General features: G+C 39.8%; 1 protein-coding gene across 1 annotated transcript in view; it reads left to right on the forward strand.

The window, feature by feature from the left end:
* Positions 1–20676, forward strand: part of CAP2 (cyclase associated actin cytoskeleton regulatory protein 2) — a 137658-nt gene that overhangs the window by 88975 nt on the left and 28007 nt on the right. The window contains exons 5-7 of the mRNA XM_082415197.1: positions 2367–2510; positions 2843–2928; positions 10250–10355. Of these exons, the coding sequence (XP_082271323.1) occupies positions 2367–2510; positions 2843–2928; positions 10250–10355 (336 nt within the window). The remainder of the gene's footprint in view (positions 1–2366; positions 2511–2842; positions 2929–10249; positions 10356–20676) is intronic.

Genomic DNA, 20676 nt, shown 5'->3' on the forward strand with positions numbered 1-20676 from the left:
TTTTAAAATACTGATTGTGACCCACTTCGCTGAGTCTGTCAAAAACCTGAACTAGACGACCTAATTTAGACCCCGTAACCCTAAAATCCTGTTAGCCTGCGTGGATGTTTATTTGGAGCCTCTCTTATCTTAAATACACAGACTGTTTGTTTGAGGCAAATGAATATTACGGATTACAGAGAACATCTTTTTTACCCCCAGTCTGAGCTAACTGAATAATAGTCATAATAATAATCACTTCCGTTTATTGTGTCCATCCCATGTGCCAGAGGTTTAAGACGTCACCTCTCCTGTAGCCTGTAAGCTTGTAGGTATTGTTGTCTCTGATTTACAGATGAGGAGACCAAGGCTTTGGTTAGGTAGTTTGCTCAAGGCCTCGTAAAGTGTCAGAGCAAAGATTTGAACCAAGGTCATTATAATTCCAAAGCCTTTATACATTTCTTTTAGGGGAGGGCATATACAGGGTCAAGAAGGAGAAGTGAGGGCTGGAAGCTACTGCAGCTGAACATTATTTCTTCCCTAATGGTTTGCTGTCCCTGGCAGAAACAACTGTCCTAAAGGATGATAAACTACCATTGTAGCAGTGATTAAAATCTGCACCTGGGAGCTTTTCCAGTTCCCCCCGAAACCCAGGCCACCCCCAGACCAGTTAAATCAGAGTCTCTGGGGGTGGGGCCCAGGCCTGGTTTGTTTGTGTTTTTTGTGGGTTTTTTTAAAAATTTATTTATTGCTGCGTTGGGTCTTCGTTGCTGCACGCGGGCTTTCTTTAATTGCGTCAAGCGAGGGCTACTCTTTGTTGCGGTTTGTGGGCCTCTCATTGCGGCGGCTTCTCTTGTTGCAGAACATGGGCTCTAGGCGCGCGGGCTTCAGTAGTTGTGGCACGTGGGCTCTAGAGCGCAGGCTCAGTAGTTGTGGCGCACAGGCTTAGCTGCTCTGCGGCATGTGGGATCTTCCCAGACCAGGGCTCGAGCCCGTGTCCCCTGCATTGGCAGGCGGATTCTTAACCACTGTACCACCAGGGAAGCCCCCCAGGCCTGTTTTTGAAAGCTCCCAGGTGATTTCAATGTGTAGCCCAAGTTGAGAACCTTGAAGTTCAGTTAAGAACCTCTGAAGTCTTGGTTAAAGAAATTAAGGAGCTTTAAGGGGCTTTTCTATTTTCAAAGACTATGTAAAATACTGCCAAAACCTCTTCAACTGCTTTTACAAAGCTGAAGTACAAACTGTTGCTATTTCTTTGGAGGAAAAATAAAAAATCAGATAACCTTTTATCTGCTCTTCCAAACCAAAGAAAGTCAAGAATGCTATGGGGAGATGCTATAAGCACCAATCTCTGTGGTACTTCATAACTCAGCTCACATAATTTTAGAAGTGTTTTTATGTGACTAGAAAAGTCAGTTGTTGAATCAATTAATCAGAAGTGAGAGGGGTGGGACTTCCCTGGTGGTACCGTGGTTAAGAATCTGCCTGCCAACACAGGGGACATGGGTTCAAGCCCTGGTCCGGGAAGATCCCACATGCCACAGAGCAACTAAGACCGTACTCCAGAACTACTGAGCCTGTGCTCCTGAGCCTGTGTGCCACAGCTACTGAAACCCATACACCTAGAGCCCGTGCTCTGCAACAAGAAAAGCCACCGCAATGAGAAGCCCACACACCGCAACAAAGAGTAGCCCCCGCTCGCCGCAACTAGAGAAAGCCCACACACAGCAACTAAGACCCAACGCAGCCAAAAATAAATAAATACATAAATAAATAAATAAAAATTAAAAAAAAAAAGAAGTGAGAGGGGTGAGTAGCCATCAGCCAAGCTGTCTGAGGACGATGCTGAAAACCAAACCAGACTAAGGTAACTATAAATATTGTAAGCCGTTACATTTTCTTACAAAGAGCCTCAGTGAAAGATTTCCACTTTTTCACATGGATTAGTAATTAAGGTAAAAACCAAGGACCCTTCCTCACATCACTTTCCCACAGGAATAGGAAGATATCCTTTTACTAACTTCTACCTATCCCGATTTTAGACATGTGTTATTCTAGGCTGTGATCTATGCATTCCATTAGAAAATATAACTTGATCTACACTCAGTTTCAGTGTGTTCCATGCAGCGGTCTCCAAAACGGGGACTGTATCGTACTGCTGGATTTTTTTCCATGTCTCAGGAGGCAGCATTAATAATGTAAGAAATCTGCGCAATTTTCATACTTCAGAAAATGAAAATACAGTATGACCATAAGAAAAATGTCTGCTGGATTCTGAAAGCCCCTGACAAATGACAAGTGCTGAGTAGTCCTGCTTAGGCCAGCCTGGGTGGAGATGCTGTGCTTCCGTTCTGTCCTCAGTAACAGTGCTCAATGTTTGCTTCCAGAACGATGTGGCTGCACTTCTGAAACCAATATCGGAAAAGATTCAGGAGATCCAAACTTTCAGAGAGAGAAACCGGGGGAGTAAAATGTTTAATCATCTCTCGGCCGTCAGCGAAAGCATCCCTGCCCTTGGGTGGATAGCTGTGGTGAGTCTGGCTGGAATGGTGCCCCTGCACCTTGTCAGGTTTGTGGAGTGTTTGGGAGAACTCATGGCTGCCTTCAGGCTCCTTCATCCTCCGCCTGTTACACGAAAGGAAGATTCCTTTCAGGCTGAATACATCAGCTCTTTCTTACCCTTTTGAAGTTCAGGGCTTTGTGTTCTGAGATGTGGAAAGTGCTTCACTGATTTTACGGAGCAAGATTTGCCTCCAGCTTTCAAGTCAGCATCTGCATTGCTTCTCTTCTTCTTTAAGGCATTTTCTTTCTTATCCTATTTTTTTTTTCTTTCTATGCTTGGGTGATGGTCCTGTTCTCTCAGTCCCCCAAACCCGGTCCTTATGTCAAGGAGATGAATGATGCTGCCACCTTTTACACTAACAGGGTCTTAAAGGACTACAAACACAGGTACGTACCTTGTTTTATTGACCAAATTTTCAATTGATTGTTTGTTAGACATTTGTCCCCAAGCTTAATGTAGTTCATTACTGATTCCTTTCAAAGTCTAGTTTACTACAAACATTAAGGAAAAATCCCATCTTTGCAGGTAAAGCAAAGTGGAAAGTGAAATCAATGATCCAGATAATATGTGTGTTTTAGAAAGTCTGCCTCAGTTCTCTGGTAATGAATAAACTCTCCCCACGTGAATGCATGTCACTCTGTTATGTATCCCCACAATAATGAGAGAGATCTGTGATGGTTTGTGATGGACCAGCCCTAAATGGACAAACCTTTTACATTGATCAAAATAGAATTGGTGAGAGTTCCCTGGTGGCACAGTGGTTAGGAGTCCATCTGCCAGTACAGGGGATGTGGGTTCAATCCCTGGTCTGGGAAGATCCCACATGCCACGGAGCAACTAAGCCCGTGCATCACAACTACTGAAGCCTGTGTGCCCTAGAGCCCGTGCTCTGCAACAAGAGAAGCCACTGTAATGAGAAGCCCGTGCACAGCAAAGAAGAGTAGCCCCTGCTTGCCGCAACTAGAGAAAGCCCACGCACGGCAATGAAGACCCAACGCAGCCAAAAATAAATAAAATTTTTAAAAAAACAGAATTGGTGGGTGAGGAGAGAGAATACACAGGGCTTAGGAAATGAAGTATAAATGAGGAACAGAGATGAGATGAGACAATGAACCAGGCCAATGAGAGGGAAACCAGAGATTGCATTAAGATGAAATACAGTTGGGTGGACAGAGAGACATCTGTAAGAACAGCCGCCATTCAAAGTGCTGCTGAAAGTACGGATGAGACTGAACCAATGGGTTTTGCCTGGAGAGCCAGCTTAAAAGGACATTGCATTCTCCACAAATAATAGATCCTAGAGAGCCGCAAACTGGGGCTAGAATTGGAAATGGGACTAAATGGGGAGAGGCCAGAGCTGAATAGACAGGAAGATATCTCTGAACTGCTGAAGGGGTGTCATGAGATCCCTCACCTCTGATGATGTCATGGCCTGCCTTGTCAGCAGCTGGAAGATGTGATGTGGCTGATGCTTCATCATGCAGGAAAGGAATGAGGTGAAAATAAGAGCAACAAAGTTCCACCCCCTGGGCACTGAGCTCAGAGTGAATCCCTCTGAGCCCTTAGGTGACGGGAGTAGAAATGATCATCAGTCAGCAAATGCAGGGGTTCCTGCATTTCACTCACAGACCCAGACTGTCCAGATGAAAGGGAACTTGAGGACCTGAATAGTCTGGATAATTGCTTCAATTCACTTCTTTCTATTACTAACATAGATCTAAAAATATGAGCCAGAAGAACAGGTTTTAAGTAGGAAAAGAAGAACACAACATTATAAGACAAATTTTGTATGGAATATAGAAAAATTGCACAGAATGTGTAAATAAATACCTCCTGTAGTTCCAGGTCATTGACCAATACGACATATTCAAAACTTGCATAACTATTTCTCTTTTAGGTTATTTTTGGTTTTAATAAACATTGAGTAGATACAGAAGAATATTTATAAATATATGTAAGATATAAAAATTACAATATAAAAAATACCCATACATCCACCAATCAGTTTAAGAAATATGTACCAATACTTTCTTTTTTTACTAAAAAATAGCAGTCACACTCAGCAATCCTACTGCTTGGTGTATTTCCAAAAGAAATGAAAACATGTCCACACAAAAGCTTGTACATGAATGTTCATAGCAGCATTATTTATAGTAGCCAAAATGTGCTACTGATGAATAGACAAATAAACTGTATATCCATACAATGGTATATTATTCAGCCATTTTTTAAAAAATGAAATATACAAGTAGCCGTATGGATGAGCCTTGAAAACATTATGCTGAGTGAAAGAAGTCAGACACAAAAAAACACATATTGTATGATTCCATTTATATGAAATTCCAGAATAGGCAAATCCATAGAGACAGAAAGTAGGTTAGCAGTTGTCTAGGGCTGGGGAAGTTGGGTGGAAACGTGGAGTAACTGCTAATGGGTGTAGGATTTCTTTTGGGGGTGATGAAAATGTTCTAACACCACTGTGTTAATGACTGCACAATTTGAACTAAACTATTGAATTGTACACCTTAAATGGATGAATTGCCTGGGATGTGAATTATATCCCAATAGAGCAGTTATACTAAACAAAATAAGACAAAAACCAGCCTCAGTGTTCCCCTCCCCTCATAGAGTTTAGTCATTCTATGTTAGCAAAACAGGTCTTAGAGCTTTTAGGAAGTGCAGCTCTCGAGACAGACTTCCGCCCACCTCTTTTCCTCCTGAGGTCTCTCCCACCCTAAGGAAACTTTGGTTAAATTACTGATACTCAGTAACAGACTCCCTGCACCCAGAGAACTGTGTTTGAGGCAATTGTGCCCAATGATATAACTCCAAATGTTGCCACTTTGTGTTGGAGACTATAGAACTGTGCAGTATGAATGAGAAGAGGCAAAATGGGCATAGAGGGAACCTACCTCAACATAATAAAGGCCATATATGACAAACCCACAGCAAACATCATACTCAATGGTGAAAAACTGAAAGCATTTCCACTAAGATCAGGAACAAGACAAGGTTGTCCACTCTCACCACTATTATTCAACATAATTTTGGAAGCTTTAGGCACAGCAATCAGAGAAGAAAAAGAAATAAAAGAATACAAATCGGAGAAGAAGAAGTAAAGCTGTCACTGTTTGCAGATGACATGATACTATGCATAGAGAATCCTAAAGATGCCACCAGAAAACTACTAGAGCTAATCAATGAATTTGGTGAGGTTGCAGGATACAAAATTAATGCACAGAAATCTCTGGCATGCCTATACATTAACAATGAAAAATGAGAAAGAGAAATTAAGGAAACAATCCCATTTACCATTGCAACAAAAAGAATAAAATACCTAGGAATAAACCTACCTAAGGGGGCAAAAGACTTGTACTCAGAAAACTATAAACCACTGATGAAAGAAATCAAAGATGACACAAACAGATGGAGAGATATACCATGTTCTTGGATTGGAAGAATCAAAGTTGTGAAAATGACTATACTACCCAAAGCAATCTACAGACTCAGTGCAATCCCTATCAAACTACCAATGGCATTCTTCACAGAATTAGAACAAAAAATTTTACAATTTGTATGGAAACACAAAAGACCCCAAATAACCAAAGCAATCTTGAGAAAGAAAAATGGAGCTGGAGGAATCAGGCTCCCTGACTTCAAATTATACTGCAAAGCTACAGTAATCAAGACAGTATGGTACTGGCACAAAAACAGAAATGTAGATCAATGGTACAGGATAGAAAGCCCAGAGATAAACCCATGCACCTATGGTCACCTAATTTATGACAAAGGAGGCAAGAACATACAGTGGGGAAAAGACAGCCTCTTTAATAAGTGGTGCTGAGAAAACTGAACAGCTACATGTAAAAAGAATGAAATTAGAACACTCCCTAACACCATACACAAAAATAAACTCCAAATGGATTAAAGACCTAAATGTAAGATCAGACACTATAAAACTCTTAGGAGAAAACATAGGAAAAACGCTCTTTGACATAAACCACAGCAAGATCTTTTTGACCCCCCTCCTAGAGAAATGAAAATAAAAACAAAAATAAACAAATGGGACCTAATGAAACTTAAAAGCTTTTGCACAGCAAAGGAAACCATAAAAAAGACGAAAAGACAGCCCTCAGAATGGGAGAAAATATTTGCAAATGAAACAACAGTCAAAGGATTAATCTCCAAAATATATAAAGAGCTCATGCAGCTCAATATTAAAGAAACAAACAACCCAATCCAAAAATGGGCAGAAGACCTAAATAGACATTTAACCAAAGAAGACATACAGATGGCCAAGAGGCACATGAAAAGATGCTCAACACCACTAATTATTAGAGAAATGCAAATCAAACCTACAGTGAGGTATCACTTCACACCAGTCAGAATGGCCATTATCAAAAAATCTAGAAGCAATAAATGCTGGAAAGGGTGTGGTGAAAAGAGAACCCTCCTGTACTGTTGGTGGGAATGTAAATTGATACAACCACTATGGAGAACAGTATGGAGGTTCCTTAAAACACTAAAACTAGAGCTACCATATGACCCAGGAATCCCACTACTGGGCATATACCCTGAGAAAACTATAATTCAAAAAGATACATGTACAACAGTGTTCATTGCAGCACTATTTACAATAGCCAGGACATGGAAGTAACCTAAATGTCCATGGACAGATGCATGGATAAAGAAGATGTGGCACATATATACAATGGAATATTACTCAGCCATAAAAAGAAATGAAATGGAGTTATTTGTAGTGAGATGGATGGACCTAGAGTCTGTCATACAGAGTGAAGTAAGTCAGAAAGAGAAAAACAAACACTGTATGCTGGCATGTATATCTTGAATCAAAAAATAAAAAAAATAAAAAATAGTACTGATGAACCTAGTGGCAGGGCAGGAATAAAAACATAGTCATAGAGAATGGACTTGAGGACACGGTGGGGGAGGGGGAAGCTGGGAGGAAGTGAGAGAGTGGCATGGACATATATACACTACCAAATGTAAAATAGATATCTAGTGGGAAGCAGCCGCATAGCACAGGGAGATCAGCTTGGTGCTTTGTGACCACCTAGAGGGGTGGGATAGGGAGGGTGGGAGGGAGACGCAAGAGGGAGGGGATATGGGGATATATGTATGCATATGGCTGATTCAGTTTGTTGTACAACAGAAACTAACACAGTATTGTGAAGCAATTATACTCCAATAAAGATCTATTAAAAAATTTTTAAAAAAAAAGAAATGCAAGACAATCCGCCCTGCTCACATAAAAATAGCAGTTCAGGAAAGAACAAGCTTAAGTTGCAAAAACATGTCAGCATGAACAGCCCATGACGACTTCGACATCATAAAAGACCTCTTTACCTAGTCTTTTCTCAGAATATACAGAGGTGCCTATTCAAGACACCTAAGTCTCTGCCTTTTTGCATATCACCCTTGGAGGCCATTTTTGTTTTTATCTCAGTTCATCAGCTCCTATCCTCCTCCCAGTCCCTACTTGAGTGTATCTTGGGCCCATGGGTGTGAGTGATTCTCACCAGGTGGTAGTCTAGCCAAGAGGGTTAGAGGTTTCCACTTTTTTGTACATATACAAAGAGAGTATAGTATTTGCTCCTCAATGTCAGCTATTAAGTAGAAAATGTACTTCTGACAGCATCAAGGACAGTTCATTTAAACTTAATGGACCACCTGAAGAGTATGTATACGCTGGGGAAATGCAGCCACGGGTGTGGATTTATTCACCTCACTTCCACAAGTAGCCAGACCAGTCCCAAGTCACCGTTGAGCTTCCAGGATCGATAACCCAAACAAAGCACAATACTCCACAACCACTCACTCAACACCCATTTATGGGCGCACCCAAGCCGGCTGTGTCTTCCTTCTGTGTGAGCTCAGTGAGGGCTGTGGGGTGTTGCAGACTCATTGATGAGGCATCGCCAGTGAGGCGGGCTCATTGCTGCCTACCTGACAGACAGGCCTGTGGGTGGAGGAGGTGAAAGGCAGGCTTCCTTGTGGTTTACACAGAAGGGCTGTGGCCAGTGGACTCTGCATCTGTGCAACCTTTTCGACTGGCTTGACTGGTTGCTTGGCTCGTTTTCAATAAATGAATAGAGCAGGTTAATTATTTTGACTTTCTTAGAGGTAAGACCTCTCTGAGTCATAATCAGTCATAATCTGAGTCACATGTCCTTCCCATAGCTTCTTACAGGGGAAGTGGAACTGAGGCTGGGTTTGCAGCTCTGGAGGTATAGTTGAGTCCTTCTCCATTTGTTGTCTCTTAGAAACTGACTTCAGGTTAAAAGGCACCATACTGTTATGCCTTATTACAAGTTTTGCTAGAACTTTCTTCAAGTTAAAATCATACTGTAATAGTTAAAAGAAAAATGAATTTGCCTATGCAGGTTTGGATTTCATCCTTTGTTAAACTTTTTAATAGACGTGTACTGAACGTGCAGCCTGCTTTTTCTAGAATGCCTACAGACGTGTGTTGTAGGTACATACACCTGTACATATGCACATGTATGTATTAAATGACCATATATATAAATATATGGGTTTGGGTTTTGATTGTAAAAGTGAGAAAGTGACAATGAAATATTTCATAGATTTGATCATTATAGTCAGTAAATCTAAAGATGTAGAACAAAATCACACTCATGTTTTTCCTCTTTGAGGGGCAGATGATTATGACTTCAGTTCCCCAGTTCCCTTTTCTTAAATGGCATGACTTAATACAGTAGGATTCTAAACATGCTTGTGGTACTTAGAACTTTTCAAGGAAAACAGAAAATGTCCAGAGACAAGTCATTACTGACAAGAGCTTGAATAATAGAGATTTCCTTCCATGATTGTCTTCAGATTAATGGCCCAGGTTTGTGATTAAATTTTTGTTAACTGAGATTTCATCATTTTCTCATTTACCACTCACTACTTTATTCAAAGTAGGAAAAAATGTGTGAGTGGAAATAATCCAAAGGAAATGCAACTATTTTTGCCTACCTATAAATTTAATATTTCTAACAGTTCTCCCAATCCTGTATATTAATCCAGCTTTAAAAGTTGGATTAACATTTTACCACTTCTTGGTTCAGTAAAATTGGAATAAAAATACCAGTCATGCCCTGCCTCGCTTGCATTTGTCATTATGAGTATCAAATTGAAGTAATTTAAGTGACTGTCCCTTTAGAAGTATTGAGTGTTACCCATTTGTAGGAAGTCATTTTTCTTACTATAGCAACTTTCCTTATCAGCCCAAAATTCTCCAGTTTGATTACACTTTCAACCGAATAAGTCCACAAATTATTAGAAAACAAACCAAAGGACGTTTTTCCTTTTCTGTACCATTCTCCTGCTTGAAAGTGCATTGTTTTTCATTTTACATCAGAAGCAGTACAGAGAGAAATGGTCTCCCCTCCATGTTCATCTCCCCGTGAGAGATGACACGAGGATGAACTAAGTTTGGTGGATGCTCTCTCCGTGGGCCTCTCTGCTCCGCACTGGAGCTCAGGGCACTCAGCTCCTCTCAGGGGAGACCAGGACCACCATCCTTTCAAGGTTCTTTTCGGAATCAGTCCACACTGACTGGTCTAGAAAGACAGTTGTTCCAGGGTCATCTGGAGCCTTAGTTACTGGATTGCCATGTGCTCCCCAATGTCTTTAAATAGATCCTAAATCCACTCTCTTCCACTCTCTTTTATGACAAAGTGATTTACGCCATGTGGATTGGGTAAAGTCGTATTTGAACATATGGAGTGAGCTTCAAGCATACATCAAAGAACACCACACTACAGGCCTTACTTGGAGCAAAACAGTAAGTACCCAGCCCTCTTCCACCTGAGTAACAAAAGGTCATAAAAATATTCATTCTTGGTAGCCTGGCAATTTTAGAATTTACCTCAAGGAAAGCATAAGATAAAATATACATGCAGAAGCTGCTTATGAAAATGCCATTGTCATAGGAAAGTCTGGAAACTGCCTATATGACACAGAAAAAGAAAATGGTTGAGTTGTCAGAAGAACCCAGTGAAATACTCTGGGGTCATTACAATACCACATATGGTGGTTACATGGGAAATGATTTACCAGTCAATGTTAAGTGATAAAGTAGAATGCAAAAGTTATGAGCACTAAGACGGCATTGTGTATTAAGAAACTGTGTGAGTAAAATCGAAGGAAACAAGAAGATTTGAGAATAGCTATAATTTTAAGAAGATGGAATTATGAATAGAATGTTTTTTAAATGTTTTAGATTTCCCTTTTGGCATTTTAAAGTTTACTAAGTAATATTTTTCAATACTTCAGTAATCCTAGTGCTTTGAATGGTATCCTAGTCCTAGGATAAAATCCCACCTGTGTCTGTTCCGACTTGAATTCCCGCATGAGATTCTAATCTGACTTTCGCCCTCTTCTTCACCTTGTCTCTCCTGTTTTCCCCTGTCTCACTGGCCCAGCACTACCAAACTACTTGTGGAATTCTGAACACATGCAGTGCTTAGACTGAACCAAATCAAAATGTCATTGTTTCAAAATTTGCAAGTCTCATATTGTTTAACCTTTATTGCGATGTCCTGAACATATATCATGCTGTATGACCTGAGTTCCCTGGGGAACCCTCTTCCCCAAGACTCAGTTCCAACATCATCTCTTTAAGAAACTTCCATTGAGGGGAGTTCCCTGATGGTCCACTGGTTAGGACTTGGTGCTTTCACTGCCGTGGGCTTGGGTTCAATCCCTGGTCAGGGAACTAAGATCCTGCAAGCTACACAGCTTGGCCAAAAAAAAAAAGAAGCTTCCACTGAACTCCGTTGGTGCCCCGTCTGGTTTGATGGCTCTCCTCTATGCCTCCTTCATATCTTCAGTATACCTCAGTCATATCCCTTTACATATAGAATTGTAATTTTTTGTGTGTTTTTGGAGCTCTCCTACTGGATTGGAAACTCATCTCTGTCTCCAGCCCCTCGCATAGTGCCTGGCATGGAGTAAGTACTCAGTAAATAGTTTGAACTAAATTGTGAATTAGGGTACTCTTAGGATCGTACCTGCTTTTTAAAATCTCTGCACTTGCTATAAAAAGGCTTCCTGTGGAAACTTCAGTCCATTAGAAATGAATGTTACCTTTCGGTTGTCACAGTGGATGGTCTAGCCAGAGTAAATGTTGAGAAGATGAAGTGGCATATTTGTGAACTCAGTTTAAAGGTAAAACCCTCACTCTCCCTACAGTCATAACCAGCAACTAACCTTCACACAGAACGTTGCTTTCAGTAGCATAGGCTTAATACCAAGGCAGAGTTTGTGATTTTTCAAAGCAGTGTAGGACTTCTACACTTGTTCCCCAACACTTGTGGTACAAATGTTAACACTGACCTCTAAAGACTGATGCTTCTTTTTATTTTCTACTTTGCCTGTTTTCTCCATAAGAAATGCAAGATACAGTAAGTTGATTATTTTTCTTCTGCCCACAACATTATGATTCTGTAAAGAGAGTTCATAAACATTTGAAGGGTTTTAATATGGAAGGGTATGTGTGGAGGTAGGTGGGTCTTTGTGTAGACTAATTGGAATTATTTTTCATACATTTCAAATGAGATGCTGTTTTGTTATAGATCAATTTGTCATAAAGGGGAATTGTCACATGTTTACCATGGAGATAGGACATCATGAGAAAACAGAAAACTAAACATCAAGAGTCCTTGGATGTCTTATTATTTCATGGTAGATAAATGGAAAAGGAATGAGAATCCGTTTGTGGAAAATAATCATGTCAACAGACACTGGCCTATTAATTCTCCAATAGTGCCCATGGAAAATGAATAGAAAATTACTTTTTAAATGGTTTGAATACCTTTAATGCAATGTACAAAGCTGAGTAATTATGTTTTGAATATAAAAAAGAAGGATCGGGGCTTCCCTGGTGGCGCAGTGGTTGAGAATCTGCCTGCCAATGCAGGGGACACGGGTTCGAGCCGTGTTGAAGTCACGGGATCTGGGAAGATCCCACACGCCGCGGAGCAACTAGGCCCGTGAGCCACAATTACTGAGCCTGCGTGACTGGAGCCTGTGCTCCGCAACAAGAGAGGCCGCGATAATGAGAGGCCCACGCACCGCGATGAAGAGTGGCCCCCACTTGCCGCGACTAGAGAAAGCCCTCGCACAGAAACGAAGACCCAACGCAGCCATAAATTATTAAATAAATAAATAAATAAACCCAAAAGTTAAAAAAAAAAGAAGAGTTCAAGGTTCACGTGCAGATCAGGCCCAGAGATGACTTTAAAAAAAAAAAAAAAAAAGAAGGATCAATTATTACAGATAAATAAATGTAGTTGTTTTCCCTTGTTCTAGAGTGAACACTTATCTTTTCATCATGTTCGTTAGAAATATATGCTTTGTAACAATGAGTTTGAAACTTTTAAAGGCAACCCATAGTAAGAAATATGTTTTAAACACACACACACCCTTCTCACAATACTAAAACAAGTTTCACAAAACAATACTTTCTTTCACCACATGGAATGCATTCAGATATTTTCTTTTGTGTTTTACTTCATTTTTTTATAAAATCCTGGCTGAGACCCACTAAATTGATTCCATGATCCACTAATGGGTCACATCCCACATTTTGAAAAACATGTTATAAAACATAAATGTTATATAAATATAAATATTTATTTATCTATTTATATAAAATATAATCCTTATAGCATACATTAGGAGGTATGGATTGCCATGGTAATAATGACAGCTATTATTTATTGAGCACATGTTATGATATGGGCAAATTCTATTTAAAATGGTAATCGTTACAAAGCAGAGCATCTACTTCACTTCTTTCATGGAAAAGTAGTATGATAAAGTTTTGACCAGATACTAAAAGTGAGGAATGATTATGTAAGAAAATGTTGGTTCAGTGGTAACATCACATATACAAAATCTTTTGGCAAACTTTAAGATATATGCATAGAAATATATTTCCTAATATTTTTATCTTCTTCTGAAGTTTGGGGTTAAAATAAACTATTACAAAGTATATTATAAAAATTATAGTTTTTCATTTTAAATCTAAATTAGTAAAAACTATATAAAAGATTCCAAAACATAATCCTTAGAATAAATCAAACTGATTTCTTCTCATTTACTATGGCCTGTTGACATACCAGCAAAACAAATCATAAACAATTACAGCCAGTATCACAGCGTTATTGCAGAGAAGAGGGAAAAGGCTATTAGAATTATCTGATCAAATAGCCTTTGGGAGGAAAAAATAAATAAAAATCATTTCATTTATTTGCCCACTTATCACAAGTCTGCAAAAAGTATGCAGAAAGGTGGGGTGTTGGCATTCATTGTCACTACAATATTCAGAAGTTTTAAGAAATGCATTCCATCTCAATGGACAAAGTCAAAAAGCTTATGGCGACTTAACATCTCAAGTATTTTGAGTAACCATTGTTTTCTTCTATTTTCAAATTGGATTTTGAGATTTGAGCTCTATGGGGTGTTAGTGACCAACAGCATGCTGCTCTAGACTGAGTTTCGAAGCTTGCATTGCTCTGAGAAATGCTCTTTCCCTTGAGTTAACAGTTGGAACTGAACTTGCTGTTCCCACCTCCTAGCCTTTGTGTTCAGACTGCAGCTGTGTCAGGCAACTGTTGTGCCCTTCAGTTGTTCCACAAAATGTAAATCTTTGAGGCCAGCAATTTTTCAGGACAGTGATTGGAGAGAGTGTCCGTGTGTGTGCACAAGTGTGCTGGCGTCGGGGTGGGTGCGTTTTGGGGGAGGAAGCAGCTGTGGAGTAATCTATCTGGAATTTCTTGTTACATTTACTGTGGTAAATGGAATCTTCTCATTCTGTCAGCTTTTTTTTCACATGACCATGGACTGGAAGGACCCTGCACCAGAAATGACTTGCAGTTTTCAGTTAGTTTAATTATTGGGAACCCTTTTCCATATTAATTTACATAGTTTCCTCAGCCCTGGGTTTCAAATGCACTTTGTTGAATAAATTGATCTCTTGGCAGGAACCCAATGGAGACACTATTATTTATCATCCCTTGCAGTTGGTCAGATTTGTAATATTCGTTGGCAGTTCCTGCAAATCAGATAACTTAAGCTGAAAGACAGAGGCCTGATCTTTACGCTTATAATGACCGAAATAACTGATTCTTTTTATGAATTGTCCAGATCAGCAATCCAACTTTTATTCTGTTCTCTGTAGATCTGGCCAGGAAAAAAGGTCATGAAAATAATTCTATGAATAGGATACAGTGTGGTTGTTTTCTTAACTTTCTGGTGTGAAATTTGTTGACATATTTTTGTCCTTTTATGTGTCTTTCCAAATTAGTTTTGAGAACAGCCAGGGTATAATTATTTGTAGAATAGAATAAAACTACACATAGATGAATGTGTATAAAGTCTTATGTTGTGGTGATGTAATTCTTTCTACTGATAATGTGGATTTTTAAAATCTATACACCAGTTGTCATCCATCCTGATCTCCCCTGAGCCTCCAGTAAATGAAATCACTGGGAGTGGTCACAATTATAGACAAGGCAGGGTTTGATTTTTCTCAAAGCAGGACACTCTATGATCACTCCTTTTCCTCCAGGTAGATATTTCTTTTCAGCCTGTTTCTCAATGTAAAGGCCAAATGTCCATTAACAAAGCAAAAGTTTAACAGTTTGCTGGTAATCACATTAAAACACAGCCAGAGGGTGTCCTGACTCATAAATAATGTAGACTCTGTAGCACATGATTAAATATGTATGTCTCATAAGTTTTCAAGTCTTCTGGCCTCTCTGGTTTCCTCTTGATTTTTACAAGCAAAAACTGTCCTCAATCTTTTACATCAAAGTTTTCATTTAGAACTTGTACCAAACCTGTGCCTTAGGTTTATTAATCAAGGTGAATAGGTGAAACCTCAGCTGGTGTGTTGTTCGTCTAGACCACAAGCTCACTGAATACCTCTATGGGTCTACGGAGAGTGGGTCTCTGCAGTCTACCTGACCATATCGGTGGTCAGTCTAGTCCTCACTCCTGGGTTTTTAGCTTCCTTTTGGGGCTTTGGGTAGCCAGTTCCTTTCGTTCTCCTCTGGAAGAGATCCAGACTGCTCAGAGGGAGTTAGGGGTGTCATTGACTAACAAAGGAGCTCTAAACACACAGATAATGAAGTTAGGTTGGAAACAGCTCTGAGTTCAGCCTGAAAGAGACTACAGAAATTAAACAAATGTTGCTGAGGCACCCACCTTCTATGGACCAGCTTCTCAGCAAGGTGCTGAGAATACAAAGATGGGTAGGTGACACAGCAGACGCAGTTCCTGTCCACAGAAACTTACATTCTAGCTGAAGAACATAAAAATGATACAGTGTGATAGAATAGGGTGAATAGCATGCTAGAGGTAAGCAAAAGCAGGATGCTTACATAGACCAGGAAGACATGGAAGGAATACCCAATCCTGTAGTACAGTGTGGTTCTTGGGCCAGCAGCGATAATGGAAACTTGTTAGAAATGCAGAATCTTAAACATCACCCCAGACCTCCTGAATCAGAACCTGCATTTTAACAAGATTTCCCCAGGTGATTTATATGCATATTAAAATTTGAAAAGCACTGCTCTAGTATAGTCATGCTGGACCAAAGGAATCCAATTTGTGGGAGACTCAAGGAAGGCCATTAGTTTTTACTCATTCATTTGTTTAGCAATTCATTTACTTAATAACCATTTATTGGATACCCACCTCGTACAAAGCACACACCAGACATTGTATTAATGCTACAGTTTCTGCCATCAAGCAGCAGGTTTTAATTACAATGCAAAAAAATAAATAACAATACAAGGCCATGTTGGAAAATAAACCTTGCTAATTAGACTTCTGGTTGGGCAGGAAGGGCAACAAAGGGCTACATTTGATATGAGTCTTGTTTTGTTATGGTTTTTGGTTTTGTTTTGTTTTTATTGAAGTGTAGTTGATTTATAATATTATATTAGTTTCAGGTGTACTGATTTGGGTCTTGAAGGACAGTAGGAGTTCCCTAGGCAGACAGTAAAGGAAAGGGCAGTTCTTAGCAGAGAATTCAGCAGAGAATTGGGCACAAAGGACATGAACTAAGTACTTTGAGAGAAAAGCTGTTAGTTTTGCAGAGCTGAACATGGCAAGAGATGAGGCCAGAAAGGCAAATTGGGGCCATATGGTGGAATCCTTATGTGTTATCCTAAGAAGATGGGTCCATATGTGGTGTGCAGGGTTTTTTCCTGCCCCACAGGCTTTTTTTTTGATTGAAATAAAGCTGATGTACAATATTATGTTAGTTTCAGGTGTATTACATAGTGATTTGACTTTTGCACGCATTATGAAATGTTCACCACAATAAGTCTAGTAACTATCATTTCCTAAAGCTATTACAATATTATTAACCATATTCCTTGTGCTGCATATTACATCCCTGTGGCTTATTTATTTTATAACTGTAAGTTTGTATCTCTTAATCCTCTTCACTTATTTTGCCTACCACTATCCCCCTCCCCTCTGGCAACTACCTGTTTTTTTCTCTGTATCTATAAGTCTGTTTCATTTTGTTTTGTATGTTTGTTTGGTTTTTTAGATTCCGCATATAAGTGAGATCATATGGTATTTTTCTTACTCTGACTTATTTCACTTAGCATAATACTCTCTAGATCCATCCATGTTGTCACAAATGGCAAGATTTCATTTTTTTAATATTTATTTATATATTATTTATTTTATTTATTTTGGTTGTGCCGGGTCTTAGTTGTGGCATGCATGTGGGATCTAGTTCCCTGACCAGGGATTGAACCTGGGCCCCTGCCTTGGGAGTGTGGAGTCTTACCCACTGGACAACCAGGGAAGTCCCAAGATTTCATTTTTTATGGCTGAGTAATACTCCATTGTATACACTTGATATCTTCTTCTTACCACATCTTCTTTACCCATTCACCTGTTGATGGACACTTAGGTTGCTTCCATATCTTGGCTATTGTAAATAATGGTGCATTGAACATAGGGGTACACCATAGGTTTTTAAGCAGAAAGTTACTCACTATAAATAATGATCTAGTAATTGTTCAGGATAAATGGAAAAGGGAAGAGACTAGAGGCCCTAATGCATGCTAGGAGACTTTAGTGGATGCCAAGGATGGGATAATGAGTATGTGACCTTGAGTGTGACAATGGCAATGGAATGCAAGAGATGAAATGGACACTGAGTTGGAGAACAAAAAGAGAGAGAGAAATCAAATCTAAACACAAAGTTTCCAATCTGGAAGTCTGGGAGAATATTAGTAACATCAATAAAAATAGGGATATCAACAGGAGGAGCTGGTAGAGAAGCAAGAAAAATGTTCACCTGAGTTTTCACCATGTTGCATTTGAGGCACAGGTGAGATGTCCATCTAGATGGGGAGGTGGAGCAGGCAGGTGAAATGCAGGTCTGAAATTCACTAAAGGGGGGGAGACCTAGAGATGATAGTTAAACAGAAGAGAAGATAGAAAAAAGAGAATATGATGAAGGATAAAACCTGGTGGAACACTGTTACTTAAGAATGGAATAAATCAATCAAAGAGACAAAGACAAGAAAAAGGAGGAGAACTAAGAGCCGAGGGTCTCAAAGCTCTAAGAACAGTGGGTTGGCTGATCAACTGTGACAATCTGGGGAGGGTAAGGTTAGAAAAAGGCTGCCAATATCTATCTTATTAGTGACCTTTAGAATGCAACTTCTGAAGGGCTGGAGGTAGATGCAGTTTTATAGAATCATGGAGCAAAAAGATTTTGTGTAATGATCTCTTCATTACTTATGGACCAGGTGTCTGGCGTGATGGATTATTGCTTATAGCTTCAATTTCTGCCTTTTGAAGTTTGGGGATTATTTGTGGGTTTTATTTTTACCTTTGCTGTATCTTCAGTAGAGTAAGTGTAGGTCAGAAATAAATATCTACAATTTCATACACAGTAGTTTAGAGTTAGCTGTACTGTGAAGCTGTAAGCAAGCTTTTTATATTTAGGACTATTTTTATTATCTCATAAATACCTTTGAGTTTTATTGCTAGTTGATAAGAATGCATAAATGTTTTTAGCGTATTTATTCTCTCCCTAAATCACACAGTAGTGGCTTTTAAAACTGCCTAATTTAATGATGAAGATTATTTTATTTACTAGGACTTTTTTATAACCAAGAACTCAAACTCTGTAAACCTGGGGGCCAGCAAGTTAATAAATGTTCCTAATTTATTTAAACCATCACCTTGGGAATATTTTAATTAAGGTGTGTTCATTTAAAATTCTTTAAGGCATAGTGTTGAAGGCAGTGGTGTAATTGGGGGTGTCCTGTTGACTACTCTCTCCTCCAACCCCTCTTAGGAAAGTCAGGAGGCTGTGGTTTAAAGGTGCAGGCAGAGGTGCTCCCCAGAGCAGAGCTGGGGGTGCCTGGATAGGAGGAGACTTTGAACTTGGTGGTCAGTCCCAGCCCAGAGCGAGCCACAATGCCCCACCACCACCCCTCCACCCCGAGTTTTTATTCATCCCTGAGGTGCCACACCTCTGGGTCCAACCTCTTAACACCCTGGGGAATGCCTCAAAGCCTCCACTGCCTGAGGCTGGGCCTTCCAGTAATTGCTGCCAGGGCTATATGGCTTTATGTCCCTCCCCACCTCCAGTGAGCAAGGCAATGGCAGATGAAATTTTTGGCCCATCCTTTTTAGGATACTAAGTGATAGCAAGTCTTCCTTCTTTACAAGTGAATTTTATCTTTTCAAATGGCCAAAAGCCATTGAGACCCTCTTTGGAGAAGGATTAATTCAAGTAATACTCTTTTCAGTCAAAAAGAGCAGAATACAAAGGCATGAGTGATTATTTGGTATGTGTGTTTTTGTAAACAGGTCTGAAGGCAGTCCTAAAAGAAAGTTTTGAATACTGGTAGTTTTGTTAAACAAGTGTGTCGCATCAGAAGCTAATGCTTTGAAAGACAGTACTTATGTGGATCTGTAAGTTCTTGTGTGATTGCTAACAATTCAGTTGCATTTATTTGTTTTAATGACAATGTTCATGTACCCTCCTCCTGGAATCCCCTTCCTCTTTGCTTCCCTGTGTCAAATCTGACTCATCCATCCTTCAAGGTCTATTTCGAATGGTCTTCTCTCCCAGAAGCCTCTCTGACCTGCCTTGCTTATTACCATGCCCTTCCAAGCTGGAAGTTATCCTTTTCCTCCACAGAACCTCTGTAGTACTTCTTAAAATCTGTACTTCTTTTATGATGCTTAGCACTTTCTACCTTATAAAGCAGTTACTTATTCATTTCGGTAAATATTTATGAAGCACCTACCACGTTTCAGGCACTGGGAGCATTACTGGTGACATTAAGATGAATAATGAGTGGCTTTTCAGAGCTCGGGCTCAAGACATGACCAAACCCAAATTCACAGACAAATAATTACGATATAATGTGAAGTATCATAATAAGGGTGTTCCTAATGAGCCCTTGCAATAGAGAAACAGAAAATTTCCTCTTAGGAGAGTTCCAGAAAACCTACAAAAAGAAGAGAACTTTGAGTTGAGCCTTGAAGGGTATGTAAGAGTTTTCCAGATAGTAAACTGGGGAAGAGCCTTCCAAACAAAGGCACAACCTGAGCAGAAACATGAAGGCTAAGAGCCAGTTGCCTGCTGTCAGGGAGCATGGAAGTGTCTTTTCTCTCCTCTGAGGCTGTGAGCTCATTGAAAGCAGGATTCTTTCTCATTCTGCATGGGATCTGCAGCAGTGACTGGTACAGGGTCTTAAATACAGACAATGTCCAAACACTTTTGCTAAATTGAACACAGTAATTGGTAATTGCATTTCTTCACAGTGAAATTTCCAGAGGCTTATTCCACTAACTACAGATTGTGTTCATTGTTTAAGAGCCACGTAAATACTGTTCCTTTATTTCTTTTTTATTTATTTATTTATTTATTTATGGCTGTGTTGGGTCTTCGTTTCTGTGCGAGGGCTTTCTCTAGTTGCGGCAAGTGGGGGCCACTCTTCATCGCGGTGCGCGGGCCTCTCACCATCGCGGCCTCTCTTGTTGCGGAGCACAGGCTCCAGACGCACAGGTTCAGTAGTTGTGGCTCACGGGCCTAGTTGCTCCGC

This window comes from Balaenoptera physalus (assembly GCF_965194825.1).
Source record: "Balaenoptera physalus genome assembly, chromosome: 11".
In the NCBI taxonomy this organism is placed as follows: Eukaryota; Metazoa; Chordata; class Mammalia; order Artiodactyla; family Balaenopteridae; genus Balaenoptera; species Balaenoptera physalus.